The 16,706-nt window shown below is 42.8% G+C and overlaps 1 protein-coding gene across 4 annotated transcripts in view; it reads left to right on the forward strand.

Moving 5' to 3' along the window:
• Nucleotides 1-5,941: 5,941 nt before the first annotated feature.
• The window catches only part of USP30 (ubiquitin specific peptidase 30), a 31,190-nt gene continuing 20,425 nt past the window's right edge, over nt 5,942-16,706 (forward strand). For 3 of the 4 annotated variants that reach the window (XM_032602948.1, XM_032602947.1, XM_032602950.1), the window contains exons 1-4: nt 5,961-6,119; nt 8,882-8,991; nt 10,133-10,315; nt 15,987-16,090. In XM_032602948.1, the coding sequence (XP_032458839.1) occupies nt 6,037-6,119; nt 8,882-8,991; nt 10,133-10,315; nt 15,987-16,090 (480 nt within the window). In that variant the 5' untranslated portion in view covers nt 5,961-6,036. Of the gene's footprint in view, nt 6,120-8,881; nt 8,992-10,132; nt 10,316-15,986; nt 16,091-16,706 lie in introns of all 4 variants that reach the window. The other variant, XM_032602946.1, reaches the window with a different exon arrangement.

A 16,706-nucleotide genomic window follows, 5' to 3' on the forward strand; every position in this document is an offset into this window, starting at 1 on the left:
TGTAGATTTTCATTTTCATTTCTCTTGGACAAATAAATACGGAAGAGTGAAATGGCTGGGTCATTGAGGTAAGATTATGTTTATCTTTAACATTTCCAAAGTGTATGTATCATTTTACATTCCCATCAGTGATGTATGAGAATTCCAGTTGCTCCAAATCCTCACTAACACACAGCATTGATAGTTTCTTTAACTGTCACCATTCTAATAGGTGTATAGTGGTATGGCATTGTGGTGTTCATTTTTGTTTCTCTCATGACAAATTATTTTGACCATATTTTCATGTGCCTATTGGCCATTTATATCTCTTTCTTGTGCAGTGTCTGTCCAAATATCTTGACAGTTTGAGGGGAATTGTGTGTCTTCTTACTAAATTGTAAGAGTTCTTTACACGTTATGGATACAGGTCTTTGTTAGATATATGTATTATAAATTTTTCTGAAATTTGTGGCATACTTTTTCATTTTCTTAACAGTATCTTTCAAAGAGGAAAAATTTTAATTTTGATAAAATTGAGGTTATCAGATTGTTTTCCTTTTATGATTTGTGCTTTTTGTGACATAAGAAATCTTTGTTTACCCCAAGGTTGCAAAGATTTTTCTCCTATGAAAAAACTCCTCAGAGAGTTTTATCGTTTTCGCTTTTACACTTAGGTCTATGATGGAGTTCCAGTAAATTTGTGTGTTTCGTAACATTCGTTCACAATAGTATGCCCTCTATATTTTTAGGTGTCCTTCCCTTTCTCTAGATCTCTATGGGTTATTTGGCCACGGAGGAATAGTGTATCTTGCAAAAAAGTTCGAGCAGCAAGACAGGAGACAGGGCTTGCATTCAAGCATTGTGACCTTAGACCGGCCTCTCCACCTGTATGTGGCTGTGTTCTCATCTGTAAAAGTGGCACTAATCATACATTACCCTGCCTGCTGTCCAAGAGTGTGGTGAGAATGGAAGGAGATGCTACAGATGCCAGCGCTTAGAACTGGTCCAGTTCCAGAGAACATGTGGGGTGCTATAACTCTCATCATTTCCAAATGATCTCTGTTCCTCTGTCTCAGTGTTCTACCAAGTATAGAGTGTTTACTTTTGGGTGTAATGGAGATGACTTTAGGTGATACATGGGATAAACATTTAGCCTACTTAAATGATCAAATACAGATACTTATTTTTATGTATATTAGAAAAATATGTTTTTTTCCAAATGTGAAAACAATCTAAAAACAAAAGAAATTTTAAAATATTTATGTGATATAGATTAAAAAACTAAACTAAACTAATTAAACAAATTGGGAGATTAGGGTGGACATATATACACTACCATGTATAAAATAGGTAGCTGGTGGGAACCTGCTATAAAGCACAGGAAGCTCAGCTCGGTGCTCTGTGATGACCTGGACGGGTGGGATGGGGGCAATGTGAGGGAGGTTCAAGAGGGAGGGGATATATGTATACATACAGCTGATTTACTTCATTGTACAGCAGAAACTAACACAACATTGTAAAGCAATTATACGCCAATAAAAAAATAAAATGAAAAGAAAATAAAGTGATTTCTACAGACAAAAATAAAATTAAATTAAAAGTAAAGGTGACATCTGGATATGGCCAAAAAAATTTAGGATGCTATCCAAATAGCTGAAGCTTGTCAAAATGCAGATTTATGGGCATCACACTGATACATTCTGATCCATTTGGCTGGGATGGAGCCAGGAGCCTACACTTTTAACCAGGAAGTCAGGGGATTTTTGAGCTAAGCCGTGTAAGGCCCACATTTTGAGGAACATTGCTCCTAGTGTCTTAGTTATCTATAGCTGCATAACAAATTACCCCAAAACTTAGCATCTTCGAAAAATATTAACAATTATTATCTTGCACAGTTTCTGTAGGTCGGGAATCCAAAAGCAGGTTATCTGGGTGGTTGTAGCTCAGGGTCTCTCATGAGGTTGCAGACAGATATCAGCCAGGGCTGCAGTCTCATATGAAGACTCGAATGAGACAGGAAGGTCCACTTTCAAGATGGCGGACTCACATGGTTAGTAAGTTGGTGATGACTGTTGGCAGGAGGCCTCAGTTCTTTGACAAGTAGACTCCATGAGAAGATCCTCTCCTGAGCATCTTCACAGCTAACATGGTCAGTGGCTTCTCCCAAAGTAAGTGGTCCAGGAGAAAGCAAAGTTGATGTGAGAATGTCTTTTATGACCTGGCCTTGAAATTCACATACTGTCCTTATCACAATAATCTTTTGGTTACACATGTCAGCCTTATTTGATGTGGGATATGAATCCAGGATATAAGGGGGTCTTTGGGGCATATCTTGGAGGCTGGCTACTACACTCAGCTTCCCTTCTGTATTGTTCCCCATGTTTGAAACTCTCAGAAAAGACACTAGAGAAAAAACACAAGAGTCTCTGCCAGGAAATGGGGTGACTAGTTTAACTGATGGCAGAAGTTAATTCTGTTATCAATTAACTCTTCTGGGCCTCAGTTTCCTCACGAGTCAGATGAGCTGGCCTCTCATGGCCTCTTCGGTTAAGGTCCTTCCTGATTAGAAAAATAAATAATTGTGACTTTTAAGATGTTATGATAAGATGTTCTGGGAAGCAATGGGCTAAAGTCTTACAGGGCTTCTGTTTGAACAGGAGGAAGTGACTTTTAAGCTAATCTCATTCTTACTGGAAAGTAAAAAAGGAATCCAGGCACTGTTTGACAACATAAAAAGTAACATCAAATAGGAGGAGACATGCAAAAAACCATATCGAAGTTCTTGGAAACTTGCATGGGCTTGCTGATTTAAGAAAACGAATGTATGTGAAATATGAACTGATCAACCATATAAATTAGGTAATAATTCCCACAATTACTTATTGCAAATCAATTATTTTTATAAAGGATTTGTATTGAAGAGCTCCCCAGAAGGCTTAAATGCGGGTTTATTGTGAGGATCTGAGAGGTAAAGCAAGCTTAAAAGCTGATTTTAGGATCTCTCTGGAGATTGGAGATCAATCAGAAAAGGAGGGTTTGAGTTACAAAGGCTGCAACAATTCAGAACTACTGCATAAAGAAAGATAGACTTATATAGTCATCTCTTAAAAATGTTTCTAATTATGAAAGAAATAAATGATCACGGTAGAAACTCAGATAACATAGAAAAGCATTCAGAAGAAACTAAAACTTACTACTAATCTACCACAAAGAGATAACCAGAGTTACCGTTTGGGGGGTATAGCTTTCCAGCCATTTTTTGATGCAGGGACACATACACAGACGTCTTCTTACAAATTTGGAATCATATTTATCCTATTAGGTGGCCTGTTTTTTCACTTTTAATGAGCTTCTAATGAGCATTTTTTACCAGAAGGAGTAACAATGTTGATGCTATATTTCCCCTGTGTTTTGATGATGCTTTTCAAGTTGAAAATTTTTAATTATTTTTTGAATAATAATGCATGCACATAGCACAAAATTCTCAAAGGACAAAAGGTGGCCTCAGTCACACAGTTCCCTTACCAGAGGCCAGCAGTGTCCCCAGTCTCTTAATTATCTCTATATTTATAAGCACTTAATCTTATTCTCACACAAATAATAGCATTCTCTTCCATTGCCCTGCACCTTACTGTTTTCCCTTAACAACACATCTTAGAATCTCCCTTATTAGTACACAAGAGCTGGTGCATTATTTTCATAGCACATAGTACTCCACTACACGGGATTACTATAATTTTTCTAGGTATTTAGATGCTTCTAGTCTTTTATTATTAGCAGCAATGCTGCAATAAATATCTTTATTCTTATGTGTGTGTGATAAATATGTAGGTCACAGAGTATGAAGATTTGTCATTTTTGTAAATTGTCCAAATTGCCCAGGGTGAAGATGGCACCCATTTACTCTCCCACAGGGATGCCCAAGAGTGTCTGTTTCCCCATATACTTACCATCACTGTGTATTGTATTTTTCATGCTTTGTCAATCTGATGGGTGGAAAAAAATGTTTTCTGATTGGAGTTTTAATTTGCATTTCTTTCATTACCAAGTAAGGTGGAGCATCTTTTCAAAGGTGTAAGAACCAGTTATGCTTCCTTCCTAACTACCCCAGCTGGAATCAAGACCATGTGCCCAAGTGGGTACTTGAAACCAACACAATGTGGAATACTGATCATAGTGTGGGGTAGTAATGGTCCCATCTTGATGGACTCTAGTCTGAGGCAGAAGTGTCCAGCCTAAGACACAGACCTTAGATCCACACAGATCTGCCTGACATCCTGTCTGGTCACAAACCAGTTGTGTGACCTTGGCCAAGTCATTTTACTTCTCTGGGCTTTCCTATTCTGTGAAGTGGAGATTTTTTTTTAATACTTTATGCACATGTAACACAACTTTCTAGCAAGTCATCTTTTTTAAAAATTATTTGTTTTTATTTTTGGCTGTGTTGGGTCTTCGTTGCTGTGCGTGGGCTTTCTCTAGTTGTGGCGAGCAAGGGCTACTCTTCATTGTGGTGTGCGGGCTTCTCATTGCGGTGGTTTCTCTTGTTGTGGTGCACAGGGTCTAGGCACGCGGGCTTCAGTAGTTGTGGCACACGGGCTTAGTTGTTCTGCAGCATGTGGGATCTTCCCGGACCAGGGCTCAAACCCGTGTTCCCTGCATTGGCAGGCAGATTCTCAACCACTGCACCACCAGGGAAGCCCCAGAAGTGGAGATTTTAATAGAACCTACTTGGTGGGGTTGTGGAGAGGATGAAATAGGCCAGTGCACGTAGGTACTTAGCACAGGGATCTAGCTGCTAGCAAGTGTTTGGCAAGCGGTTTCAATTATTATGTTTACAGCAAGGAAAGTGTGAAACCCAGTGTATGAGTCAGGATTCTCCATATTCCTCAATTTTAATTTTTAATAGTATAAGTATAGTTAGGTATAATCCACTTAAACAAAACTCTCTATAATTTATAAGCGTATAAAGGGGTCCTGAGACCAAAAACTCAGAACCACTGAGCTAGAACTTCGATTTCCTTACTAAAGCAGTTGCAACTACTTGCTCTGGAGTTGGGGGAAGTGATTAAAAGGGAGGGCAAATCCTCTCTGGCTCCAGTGCTGTCCAGTGCAGTAGCTGCTGCTGGCCACTTGTGACTATAGAGTACATGAAAAACGGCTGGTTCAAATTGAGAAGTACTTAGTACAGAAGAAGAATGTAAATTATCTCATTAATAATTTTTCCATATAAATGACAATATTTTGGACACATTGGGTCAAGTAAAAGATATTAATAAAATTAATTTTATCTGTTGTTTTTCACTTTAATGTGGCTACTAGAAAATTTAAAATGTTTACTTCCATATATTTCTATCGGACACTGTTATTCTGGAGACACACAGATTTGCCTGCCAAACTTGTTTCCACCACTTACAAGTTGTGTCAAAAGACTTTTTCTCTAAATTTCTTGTATTTCCTGGGATGTAAAAACTGTTAAGACTGAATATGAATAATGCATGTGACGTACTTAGCAATGCATTTAAGTAAACAATAAGTTTGGTGGCTATTATTAAAGGTCTCGGTTTCTCTATAGGTGTCGTCAGAGATGTGCCACATGCCCATTAAAGGCCCTTCCTCTGCGATCCATTTCCACTCCGACGACAATTATAACTAACGGTGGCCAAGTTGTGGTCCCGTTTTCAGGCGGGGGTCGCCCTCTTTACACCGAAAAATAAAAATGACCCAGGGCCCCTTCTGCAAATGGGATATGTGTAACTATGAACAGGGCCCGAGCAAAACTTGAAAACCAAACGACCCCGGGCCGCACGGTCTCCCTTAGTAACCGCCGAAGACGCCCGTGACTAAGGGGGAAAAGGAAAAACAAGGCGGTGGTCCGTCGACTCCAGTCCTCCGGCGAGAACCACTTCCGTTTCTTCAGGGAGCCCGTCCTTCTGTGTACCTTCCCCGGAGGAGCTGGGACTTTGGCCGCGGGTTCCGCCGTGTTGGGAGCCCCCGGAGCCCTGGGTCCGGCCGCGGAGATCGCGGCGGGGGTGGCGGCAGGCCTCCCGCGCAGCCGCGATGCTGAGCTGCCGGGCTGAGGCGGCGATGACCGCGGCCGACAGGGCCATCCAACGATTCCTACGGACCGGGGCGGCAGTCAGGTGAGCTTTTGGGGGGCGGGACGGCCGGGGAGGCCGGGACCAGAGGAACCAGGGTACCGAGGCTGGCCTGTGGCGGCCCTTTCACGCCCCAATAAGGGTCCCCAGGGGCCGGAGTGAGCATTCCAGAGGTTTCTGCGTCCCGAAGTGTTGGAGGCCCAGGCCTTGGGACGGGAAGGGCGACGGGCCTCCAGGGCCTCCAGGCAACGGCGATTCTGTCGGCACTCCCCAATTGTGCTGGCGCTCCCAGTTTTATCACTGCCCCCTCCACCCCCCTCCTCCGCCTGCCAGTGCCTCCTGTAATCCTGTCATTGTCCCCAGAATTTGCAGGGATCCTCAGCCTTGTCAATGGCCCCCTCGGAGCTCTCAGCGCCTCGCAGGCTTTACCGTACCCCTTCATCCTTTCAAGATACCCCCAATCCTTCTGGGCTCCCTAGTCATGTCAGTACCTGGCCTGCTAGGGTTCCCCAACCTGTCAAGCTCCCCAGTCCTGCCATGGTTCTCACAACCCTGTAAAGTGCCCCGGGCTTGCTAGCGCCCCCCACCCGCACTTTGTCAGTACCCGTCTTCCTGTCACACCCCCCCACACACACTTTTGCCAGGGATCCCTTAGTCTGTATGGGTCCCTAATCTAATTAGTGGCTTCTTATCTTGCAAGGGCACCTAAACCAATCAGGACCCCTTAACCTGTTAAGGCTCCCAGTCCTGTTAAGATCCCACATTCCTGCTAGGACCCCCAATAGTACGGGTTCTCAACCCTGTCAGTGTCCCTATGTCCCTTGTCTTATCCACCCTCCCTCGGGCTCTAGGCTTCAGAGCTGAGCAGTGTGGCTCCGTCCCTGACCCCAAGCCCCCTTCGTGACCCTAAATGACTGAGACCCATTGCTCAGGTCAGCTTCCTCCCTCTGGAACTGGAGCAGTCTAAAGAGCTTATCATCCCAGGGTTGGAAGTCCTCAGTGGCGATCCTGTCCAGTGCCCCCATTCTGTAGTTGGGACACGGGCCTTGCAGTGGCCATGCCTGTGGTCCTACAGCTGAGCTGATAGCAGAGCTGCGGGGAGAAGCCAGATCTTTTCACTCCCAGGCCCCACTACTCTCCTCGTGTTGTGGAGTTTCCAGAGTTGGCCCTGGGTTTTTTATCCATGCCCTACTTAGGACCTAGGCAGGCCCTCTCTCCCATCCTTTTGACATTCTGTCCTTCAATTTCCCCATGAGCTTCCTGGTTTGAAGCACAGACTTGGCAGCCCAACAGACATGAGTTCAGATCCACGTGGCCTCACGTGAATATACCTATTGTGTAAAAATCAGCACAATGTTGCATTAAGAAACTTCAAGAATAACTTTCATGAATGAAGCTGAGACTATAATACTTGATAATTGCAGCAGCTAATATTTGTTAAGCTCTTACTGTGCACCCCATGCATTAGCACTTATTCAGTCTTTACAATAATTCTGTAAGGTGGGTCTCACAATTGTCCCCATTGTACAGATGAGGAAGCTGAGGCTTAGAAGGTGCAGTGACACCATAGGGAATAGCAGAACCAGAAGTGAACCAGATTATGGAATTCCACTTTCTTAACCAAGTTCTGTGCACATTCTACCGACACTGTCTTGGGAGAACAAAGATTTATCTGAAATTCAGTCATCAGTTGTGTATCACATCAGCCATGACATTGGAAAAATGTTGGTGGTTGTAGACAGAGTTACTAGTATTACCAGTGGCTCTTCCCTGAGTTAATGTTGACTGAGTTGAGGTCAAAACAATATTCACATGATCCACACATGGGGATAAGAATATTTTAAACACACACACACACATATATGTAGCTAACACATATATATAGGTATATATTGCACAGATATATGTAGGTACATATATTGGTTGCCTTATTTAGTGGAAATACATAACTGTGTATGAAGACAGTGTTTTAAGTTACTGGTGAAATTTCTTTATTTGTAGTAAAAGAATAACTTCAGTATTCGAGTCAAGCCTCAAATGAAGAAAACTGTAATATAATAAATATTTAGAAGATCTTTTATACTATTGTATGCCTCTCCCTTACCCCGTTTAATAACCTAAAAGATAAATCCATTTCTATATTTCTCCAGGTCCCAATCATTCAATAAGTATTATCAAGAACCTACTATGTGATCTAAATACTTGGAAACACTTGGGATATGTTAGTGTGTAAAACAAAGATCCCTGCCCGTGGGGACTTTGCATTTCAGTTGCGGGAGACCGAAAATAAACGTGGTGAATAAATGAAAGTTAGGTTGGAAGGTGGTGAGCTCTGTGGTAAAAAGAAAACATAGAACTGGGTAAAAGGGCCACGAGTGCAGGTTCTAGTAGTTTGTTAGAAGTGAAGGGATGGGGAGGGAGTGAGCCAAGCAGTGGGACCTGGGGAAACAGCATCTGAGGCAGAGGGAGCGCAGTGCAGAGGCCCTGGGGTGGGAGCTTGGCTGTGGCCGGGGTGGTGGCCGGTATGGTGGCCGGTATGGCAGCAGAATGAGAGGCAGAGCAGGAGGAAAGCCCTGGCCGGTGGCGCTCTGGGGAGGTTGTGCTCTGACTTAGGTTTCAAATCCTAATGTCTAAATGTGTGATTTTCAAGACATAATCCTATACTGTATATTACTTTAATCTGAAAGCTAGGTATTTGGCAGGCCAGTGGTTATTTTGATGAAATGTTATTTCTGTGTACCTGTACCTGTATATACACATATTGCATTTGTGATGAGGAAAGACAGTAAACTTATTTTCTTTTTTAGATATAAACTCATGAAGAACTGGGGTGTTATAGGTGGAATTGCCGCTGCGCTAGCAGCAGGAATCTATGTTATTTGGGGTCCCATTACAGAAAGAAAGAAGCGTAGAAAAGGTAAGAATGAAGCCTTTGGATCATGGTCTATAGACTGGACCCAAACTCTTATTGTTTAAAAACAGTACGGAAAGGGGAAGACATTTTTGGTTCTCTTGTATCTTCAATTTTGTCAGTAGTACTTTCTTTTAAACAGAAGTTAATTTTAATGACTCATTATGTTATACCCCGTAGTAAAAAGATTTATATTTCACCCGCACTAAGGTCATGAGTTTGAGACATGCTTCGTAATGAAAAATTTCAAGTGGCTTGGTTGTCTAAGTGTTCTCGTTGCTATGGCCATTGTGTTTCCAGTTGTACAGCTGCCTAATCGAGTGACGCCTTTGTGCTTTCACTGAATAGCTGCTAGTCACTAGTAAATGTTTCAAGTTTGTTTCTTCACTAACACAAAAATCTATTTCCTTATTTTTAAAAATGCCCCCCTTTGTCAATGTTGCTCTACTTATATGGATTAAAATTCAGCCAAAATAAATAAATACATAAAAGGGACAGGTGTAGCAAAATGTTGATCACTGTTAATTCTGGGGATGTTTGTAACTGGGGTTCATTAGATATCTATGCTTCTTTTGTGCATGTTTGAGAAGTCTCATAATAAAAAGTTTTTTTTGTTTGTTTTTGTTTTTTAATTTCAGCGGAAGAGGGAAGTATGTCAGATTTTGTTGATCTCTTTGCAGAAGGACTGATCAGAATGGCAGTAGTGGTGTCTTTCCCACTGATTATAAGAACAAAATCATTGTCCTGGGGAACAGGAACAGAACAATTGTTTTCTTCTGTTGTGAGAAACATTGCTTTCTTAACAAAGAAGAGAGAGAGTGAGGGAGAGAAAGAGAGAGAGAGGTTACTAAGTGTTTCTGAACATTCAATGGAAACCAGGCTGTGCCAGACACTGGTGCATTTCAGTAGTCACACGCGGCCCGGACTTGTCCTTCTGCGGCTTACGGTCTCCTGAAGGAGCAGTGGTAGGACTGGGCCTCGGCTAGGACAGGATGCCTGGCCCCCAGCTCTCTGTGGATGAGGACTTTCTGAGGTAGGGGTTTTCAATCCAAGGCCACGGTGCAGGAATTCTGGGTCCCAAATGGGAGAAGATAAAGGAGATGGTCCAATGCGATGCGCTGTTCTCTTGTTCCCCCCACTTTTTTAGGGCTTGTGCCTGGCCTTGTCAACCTGGGGAACACCTGCTTCATGAACTCCCTGCTGCAAGGCCTGTCTGCCTGCCCCACCTTCATCAAGTGGCTGGAAGAGTTCACCACACAGTACACCAGGGGTCAGGAGGAGTCCCCCCAACACCAGCGCTTGTCCTTGACACTGTTGCATCTCTTGAAAGGTACCTACCTGGAAATGTAAAGGGCGTGCTGTGCATTTTCAGAGCAGCAGCCCAGATGGCAGACAAAAGGTTAATAGCCTTTATGTAGAAGAAGATCATACCTATCATTATGATAAAAGCACTAAGGGCCCAATAGTTAGAGACAGGTGTTTTTTTTTAAATCAAAGCTGTAATCGTTTGTTTTAAAACTTGTCAGTTTAGTAACAGCTTTTTAGGGAAGGAGAAAAATCCACTTCCATTTAAGCATTTTGACTGTAGGAAGTACCCTGGTTTCACAAACATCAAAGTTTAAAAACAAAAAGTGTCTTAGCCTAGGAAATAAGGTAATTCACAAAAGACATAATACAGACTGTACTGAGATAGATACAGAATGCATCTAACAAACAAAATAAGCAATTTGGCCATCATCAAAGAAATACAAATAACATAATAGTGAGGTACCGTTTTTTGGCCTGTCAGCAAAGATTGGAAAATCCACAATCCTGACCAGCTAGCTGTTGGGTGACATGTTCATAAATGCTGGTGGTGGTGTAACTTGGGGCAGCCTTTCTGGAAAACAGTGGAACCACATAGTAATAGCTTGCAAAATGTTGAGTACCGTTTGACCAAGTAATTGGTGGACGATGATCTACACTAGCCTGCAGTGGAGTTCTCAGGGCAAACAAGTGTGGGAATGGCCCAATACTGGCCCCGAGCTTGGAGAGTCACAGTGTACACGGGCTTGGTAAAGGTTTTAGGAAGCCACCAATCTAACTTCATTTTGAAACCGCTTTTTTTGACTGTAGAGCTGGGTTTCCTCCTGTAGCATCTGGACAACCCCACACGCAGATACCAAAATCTGCAGATGCTCAAGTCCCTTATATGAAATGGTGTAGTGTTTGTGTATAACCTATGTACATCCTCCCATAAGCTTTAAATCATCTCTATGCTACTTATAATACCTGATCCAATGTAAATGCTATGTCAATAGTTGCCAGTGCCTGGCAAATTCAAATTTTGCTTTGGGGAGCTTTCTGGAATTTGTTTTCCTGAGTATTTTCTTTTTTTGGGGCTGCACTGTGCAGCGGGATCTTAGTTCCCCGACTGGGAATTGAACCTGGGCCCCCGGCAGTGGAAGCACGGAGTCTTAACCAGTGGACCGCCAGGGAATTCCCTTCCTTAGTATTTTCAATCCTTGGTTGAATCTGAGGATGCTGAACCAGTGGGTATGGATGGCCGACTATATGTGCAAAGATCTCCAACACCTAGTGGTAATGGGGGGAAAAGGAAAGAATATGGTTATCCAGCAGTAGAATGATTAAGCAATCAGTGGAATGTTGCAGAGCCATTAAGAATCATCCTTATGAAATGTTTGTTTTGTTTTTAATTTGGGAGAGGGCATAGGCTATCCTATTAAGTTTGAAAGAGTGGGGTACGAAATACGGTATAATTTTACTTCAGCCAAAGCAAAAATTTCCACAGATAAAGGCTGGACAGAAAAAGCCAAAATGTTAGCCATGGCTATTTTGGCATGGTGCAGGTGACAGTTTAAAAACATGAAAAAAAAAACTTTCAATAATAAGTGTGTATTACATAGTCAGAAAAAAAATTGGATTTTAAAAACACTCAGCTAAATATTGCTTCACTGAGGTATGATCTCAGCTTGACACAAAAACCTGTATGAAAAGTAAGTTCTGCTCTTCTGTATAAGAGGCAACTTGAAAAAAAAAAAAAGAGGCAACTTGAAAGTAATTTCTTTTACTGCCCTGTTGAAAAAAAAAACATACCATCCCAAAGACTGTGTGAAGAACTGACGTCCACATAGGTGTCATAATGTAGGGTTAGGTGTTGTCCTCCCATTATATTCTTCCTTCTCTGCTTCTGCTTCTCAGTGTCTTTTATTTTGGTTTTTAGAAATAGTTTTTCATTATATAAGTAATTCATGAGTAAATTCTTCTTGTTGAAAAATTAAAGCATTACAAATAAGGCTAAAATTCTCTTTATCACTACCCGCTCCCTTCCTTCCTTCCCAAAAGTAAAAGATAAGTGTAACCTTCCAATCCACTTTCTGTGCATTTAACTATGTTTCTAAATACCCACGGAAATGATATATTGTTTTGTTTGTTTTTTCATGACCAAATAACATGATATGTATTAGAAAAATGGCCATTTCATTACTTGTAGCTCTGCCTCATTCACCGTTTTTTTTTTCCTTTTGTGAGTTTACTGGTCTCATGTATTTTGTCTTCTGTGAACTGCCAACTCATATCCTTTGCCCATTTTTAAAAATTGAGGTGAAGGGGCTTCCCTGGTGGCGCAGTGATTAAGAATCTGCCTGCCAATGCAGGGGACACGGGTTCGAGCCCTGGTCCGGAAAGATCCCACATGCCACAGAGCAACTAAGCCTGTGCACCACAACTACTGAAGCCCGCATGCCTAGAGCCCGTGCTCCGCAACAAGAGAAGCCACTGTGATGAGAAACCCGCGCACCGCAACGAAGAGTAGCCCCCGCTCTCCACAACTAGAGAAAGCCCGTGCGCAGAAACGAAGGCCACATGCAGCCAAAAATAAAATAAATAAATAATAAATAAATAAATATTTGAGGTAAAATATTCATAATGTAAAACTTACCACCATAACCATTTTCAAGTAAACAGCTCTGTAGTATTAAGTATATTCACATTGTTGTGCAACCATGACCACTATTCATCTCCGGAAAGCTTGCATCTTCCCATGTTGCAACTCTGTATCCATTAAACAATAACTTTCCAGTTTCCACTACCCCCAGACCCTGGTAACTACTATTCTATTTTCTGTCTCTATGAGTTTGACTATGTACCCTATTTAAGTGGAATCATACAATATTTGTCCTTCTATGTCTGGTTTGTTTCACTTAGCATAATGTCCTTGAGGTTCATCCACATGGTAGCATGTGTCAGAATTTCACTCCTTTTTAAGGCTGGATGTGAGTAATATTCCGCTGTGTGTGTATATGTATGTATATACACACTACATTTTGTTTATCCATTTATAGGTCAGTGGATGCTTGGGTTGTTTCCACCTTTTGGCCATTGTGAATAATGCTGCTGTGGAGACTGGTGTACAGATATCTGTTCAAGCCCGTGCTTTCAACTTTGGGGGGTGTAGACCCAGAAGTGGAATTGCTGGATCAAATGGTAATTCTGTTTACTATTTTGAGGAATCACCATACTGCATTCCACAGCAGCCTTGGCATGTTACATTCCCACCAGCAGTGCACAGATGTTCCAGCTCTCCACATCCTCACCAGCACTTGTTATTGTCTTTTTTTTTTTTTTGCGGTACGCGGGCCTCACACTGTTGTGGCCTCTCCCGTTGCGGAGCACAGGCTCTGGACGCGCAGGCTCAGCGGCCATGGCTCACGGGCCCAGCCCGCTCCACGGCATGTGGGTTCTTCCCGGACCGGGGCATGAACCCATGTCCCCTGCATTGGCAGGCGGACTCTGAACCACTGCGCCACCAGGGAAGCCCCTTGTCTTTTTGATGAGTGTGAAAGTGATATCTCATTGTGGTCTTGATTTGCATTTCCCTAATCATAGGTTATGTTGAGCATCTTTTCATGTGTTTATTGGCCATTTCTAGGAGTTTTTGTGTTTTTTTTATGAAACGTCTACGCAGATCTTTTGTCCATTTTTTAATTTGGTTTTCTGTATTTTTGTTGTTGTTGAGTTTTAGGAGTTCCTTATATATTTTGGGACTCAAGCCCTTATCAAACATGTGATTTACAAACGTCACACACCTTTACAGCTGCATAGCATCCATAATCGCAAGATATCCCGGTTTAATTAGCCATTTGCTTCCGGTGCCTTGTCTACATAAACAGGCTGCAGTGACCATCCTTGTACATGCCCATCGTGCAGATAGGCACCTCTTTCCCTGAGGTAGATCCTGGGAAAGTCATACTGCTGGATTGTAGGATATGAAAATTCGTAGACATTGCCACATTGCCACACAGCATTTTACGCAAAATTGGGCTGAAGGGGACATTCAGATTTTCCTTGGGAGGGTAAAAGCTAACAGAAGGGCTGCCTCGGAATGTAGGAGGAAGAAGGAAGGAACAGGACCTCTCCTGACGGGTCTCCTTCATACTGGAGGGTAAAGGTCTGACCTCAGGGTTTATTTGCACTGATGACTGGCTACTGGCTGCCAACGCTGGTGCTTCTCCACCGCAGGTCACCACCCACGGCACCAGCCATGTTCTGAGAGGGGTGGCGTTGGCAGTGTTCAGACCCTCCAGAGTCAGAGTCTGAAGTATTCAGAGCTATCTCTCAAGTTCCCTGACTGCAAATCAAGGAGGAGAAACAGGCTGGCTTAGTTTATCTGGAGAATCACTGAGCTCCCAGAAACTGCATTGAGAGGGCAGGCTCCTGTATTTTTGTCTCCTCTGCACTAGCAGTACTGGCCCAGTGTGATATACTGGTCCATAATAATATGCTGTGGGACGGGGGGTGGTCAAGATCAGGAATTAACAAGCTATGGCCCTTGGGCCAAATTTGGCCTACTGCCTGTTTTTTTTTAAAATAACTTTATTTATTTATTTTTGGCTGCATTGGGTCTTTGTTGCTGCGCATGGGCTTTCTATAGTTGCGGCGAGCGGGGGCTACTCTTAGTTGCAGTGCGCGGGCTTCTCATTGCAGTGGCTTCTCGTTGTCGAGCGCAGGCTCTAGGTGCGCGGACTTCAGTAGTTGTGGCTCACGGGCTTAGTTGTTCCGTGGCATGTGGGATCTTCCCGGACCGGGGCTCGAACCTGTGTCCCCTGCATTGGCAGGCGGATTCTTAACCACTGCACCACCAGGGAAGTCCCACCGCCTGTTTTTGTGAATAAAGTTTTATTGAAACACAGCCATGGTCATTTGTTTACATATTATCTATGTAATATGTAATATTACATATTATTTATGTAATATGTAACATGTAATATTACTTATCTGTCGTCTATGGCTGCTTTTTGTGCTACATGGGCAGAGATGAGTAGTTGCTACAGACACCTGCAAAGCCTAAAATGTTTACTAGCTGACCCCTTACAGAAAAAGTTTGCCAACCCCCATCTAGATGTAATTGTAATATAAATTCATAAGCCCATCAGACTTTTATTTTTGTCTATTAGGCTTGATTCTACCTTGATTGAAAAGTAAACCACTCAGAAGACCATTTCAGGCTGCCTCATAGAGCTTGATGCTTTGCAGTGATATCAGAAACTCAAATGCAAACAAATCCAAGAGAAGGCCTTACGGCCACAGGAGAGAGTCCTGTAGAGAGGGGTTAGGGCAGTGAGTGTAGGGTTGGACCAGATGGTTGTTTAAAGGCCCTCCTGTCCCTCAGAGTTGTGAGTTAAAATCATTTTATTCACTACAAATCTTGCAACAGTAAATTTATATTGATGATAGTAATTCAGATATCTGAAAGTCGATTACTTCATTTAAATGGTGCAGCCTCATGAAAAAGTACATTCATTCGACAAACACGAAGTGTCTACTAGTGTACTAAGCATTGGGTAAGACTACAAGGAAGAATAATGAAAGAGATACAATTCCAAGGTGAATTTTACAGTCCTTACATTATTAATTAGCTTTGACACGTTGTGCTGTGCAGCTTTTCTGGTTCGTTGTCATGCTGGTTCACTTAATAACTGTGCTACCTTTTTTGTTGCCAGCTTTATCCTGCCAAGAAGTCACTGATGAAGAGGTCTTGGATGCAAGCTGCTTGTTGGACGTCTTAAGAATGTACAGATGGCAGATCTCTTCGTTTGAAGAGCAGGTGAACACAACATTCAAAGCAGGTTTCCTTGGAGAATCTTTCCCACTAATGAGGTGGGGCCTGAGCTCCAGAAACAGCTGCATTGCTGCAGCGGGAAGAATAAACGCCAGCATTGACCTTGCTGTTGTCTGACCTGCGTGGACATTTCTGTGACATTTTAGACAGCCTTAGTGTCCCGAGACCAGATTATGAACTTTATTCCTGCTCTCGCAATCAGGGGAGAGGGAAGGTTCACAGGATAGAGCGTGAGCACACAGCTGCCAAAGAGGGAAAATCTTTTTAGTTCCTGAGTGACTTTGCATTTCAGTGGATGGTGGGGACATCTGGGGCCTATTCGAGAGAAGCAGGTGGCTTTACCTTAGAGGCTCAGAGGTTTGGGTGAGACTCTTTTTTAGACTATACCTTCATTAAAAAAAAAAATCAGTCTTCGGAGGCTGGCTTAAAGTGGCCGCAAACCTTGAGCAGCTGTCATATGCAGTCCCAGGGCCTTCCTCCAGCCACTCCCACCCCCCTTTTCCACGACTACAGCTTCCTTGTCTTCTTTGGTACTGGCCACCCTCCTCCTCTTCCCCAGAGGACGAGGCTGAGGCTGAGAGAGTGAAGCTCTAGGGACCAA

This window comes from Phocoena sinus, chromosome 14, assembly GCF_008692025.1.
Source record: "Phocoena sinus isolate mPhoSin1 chromosome 14, mPhoSin1.pri, whole genome shotgun sequence".
Taxonomy (NCBI): Eukaryota; Metazoa; Chordata; class Mammalia; order Artiodactyla; family Phocoenidae; genus Phocoena; species Phocoena sinus.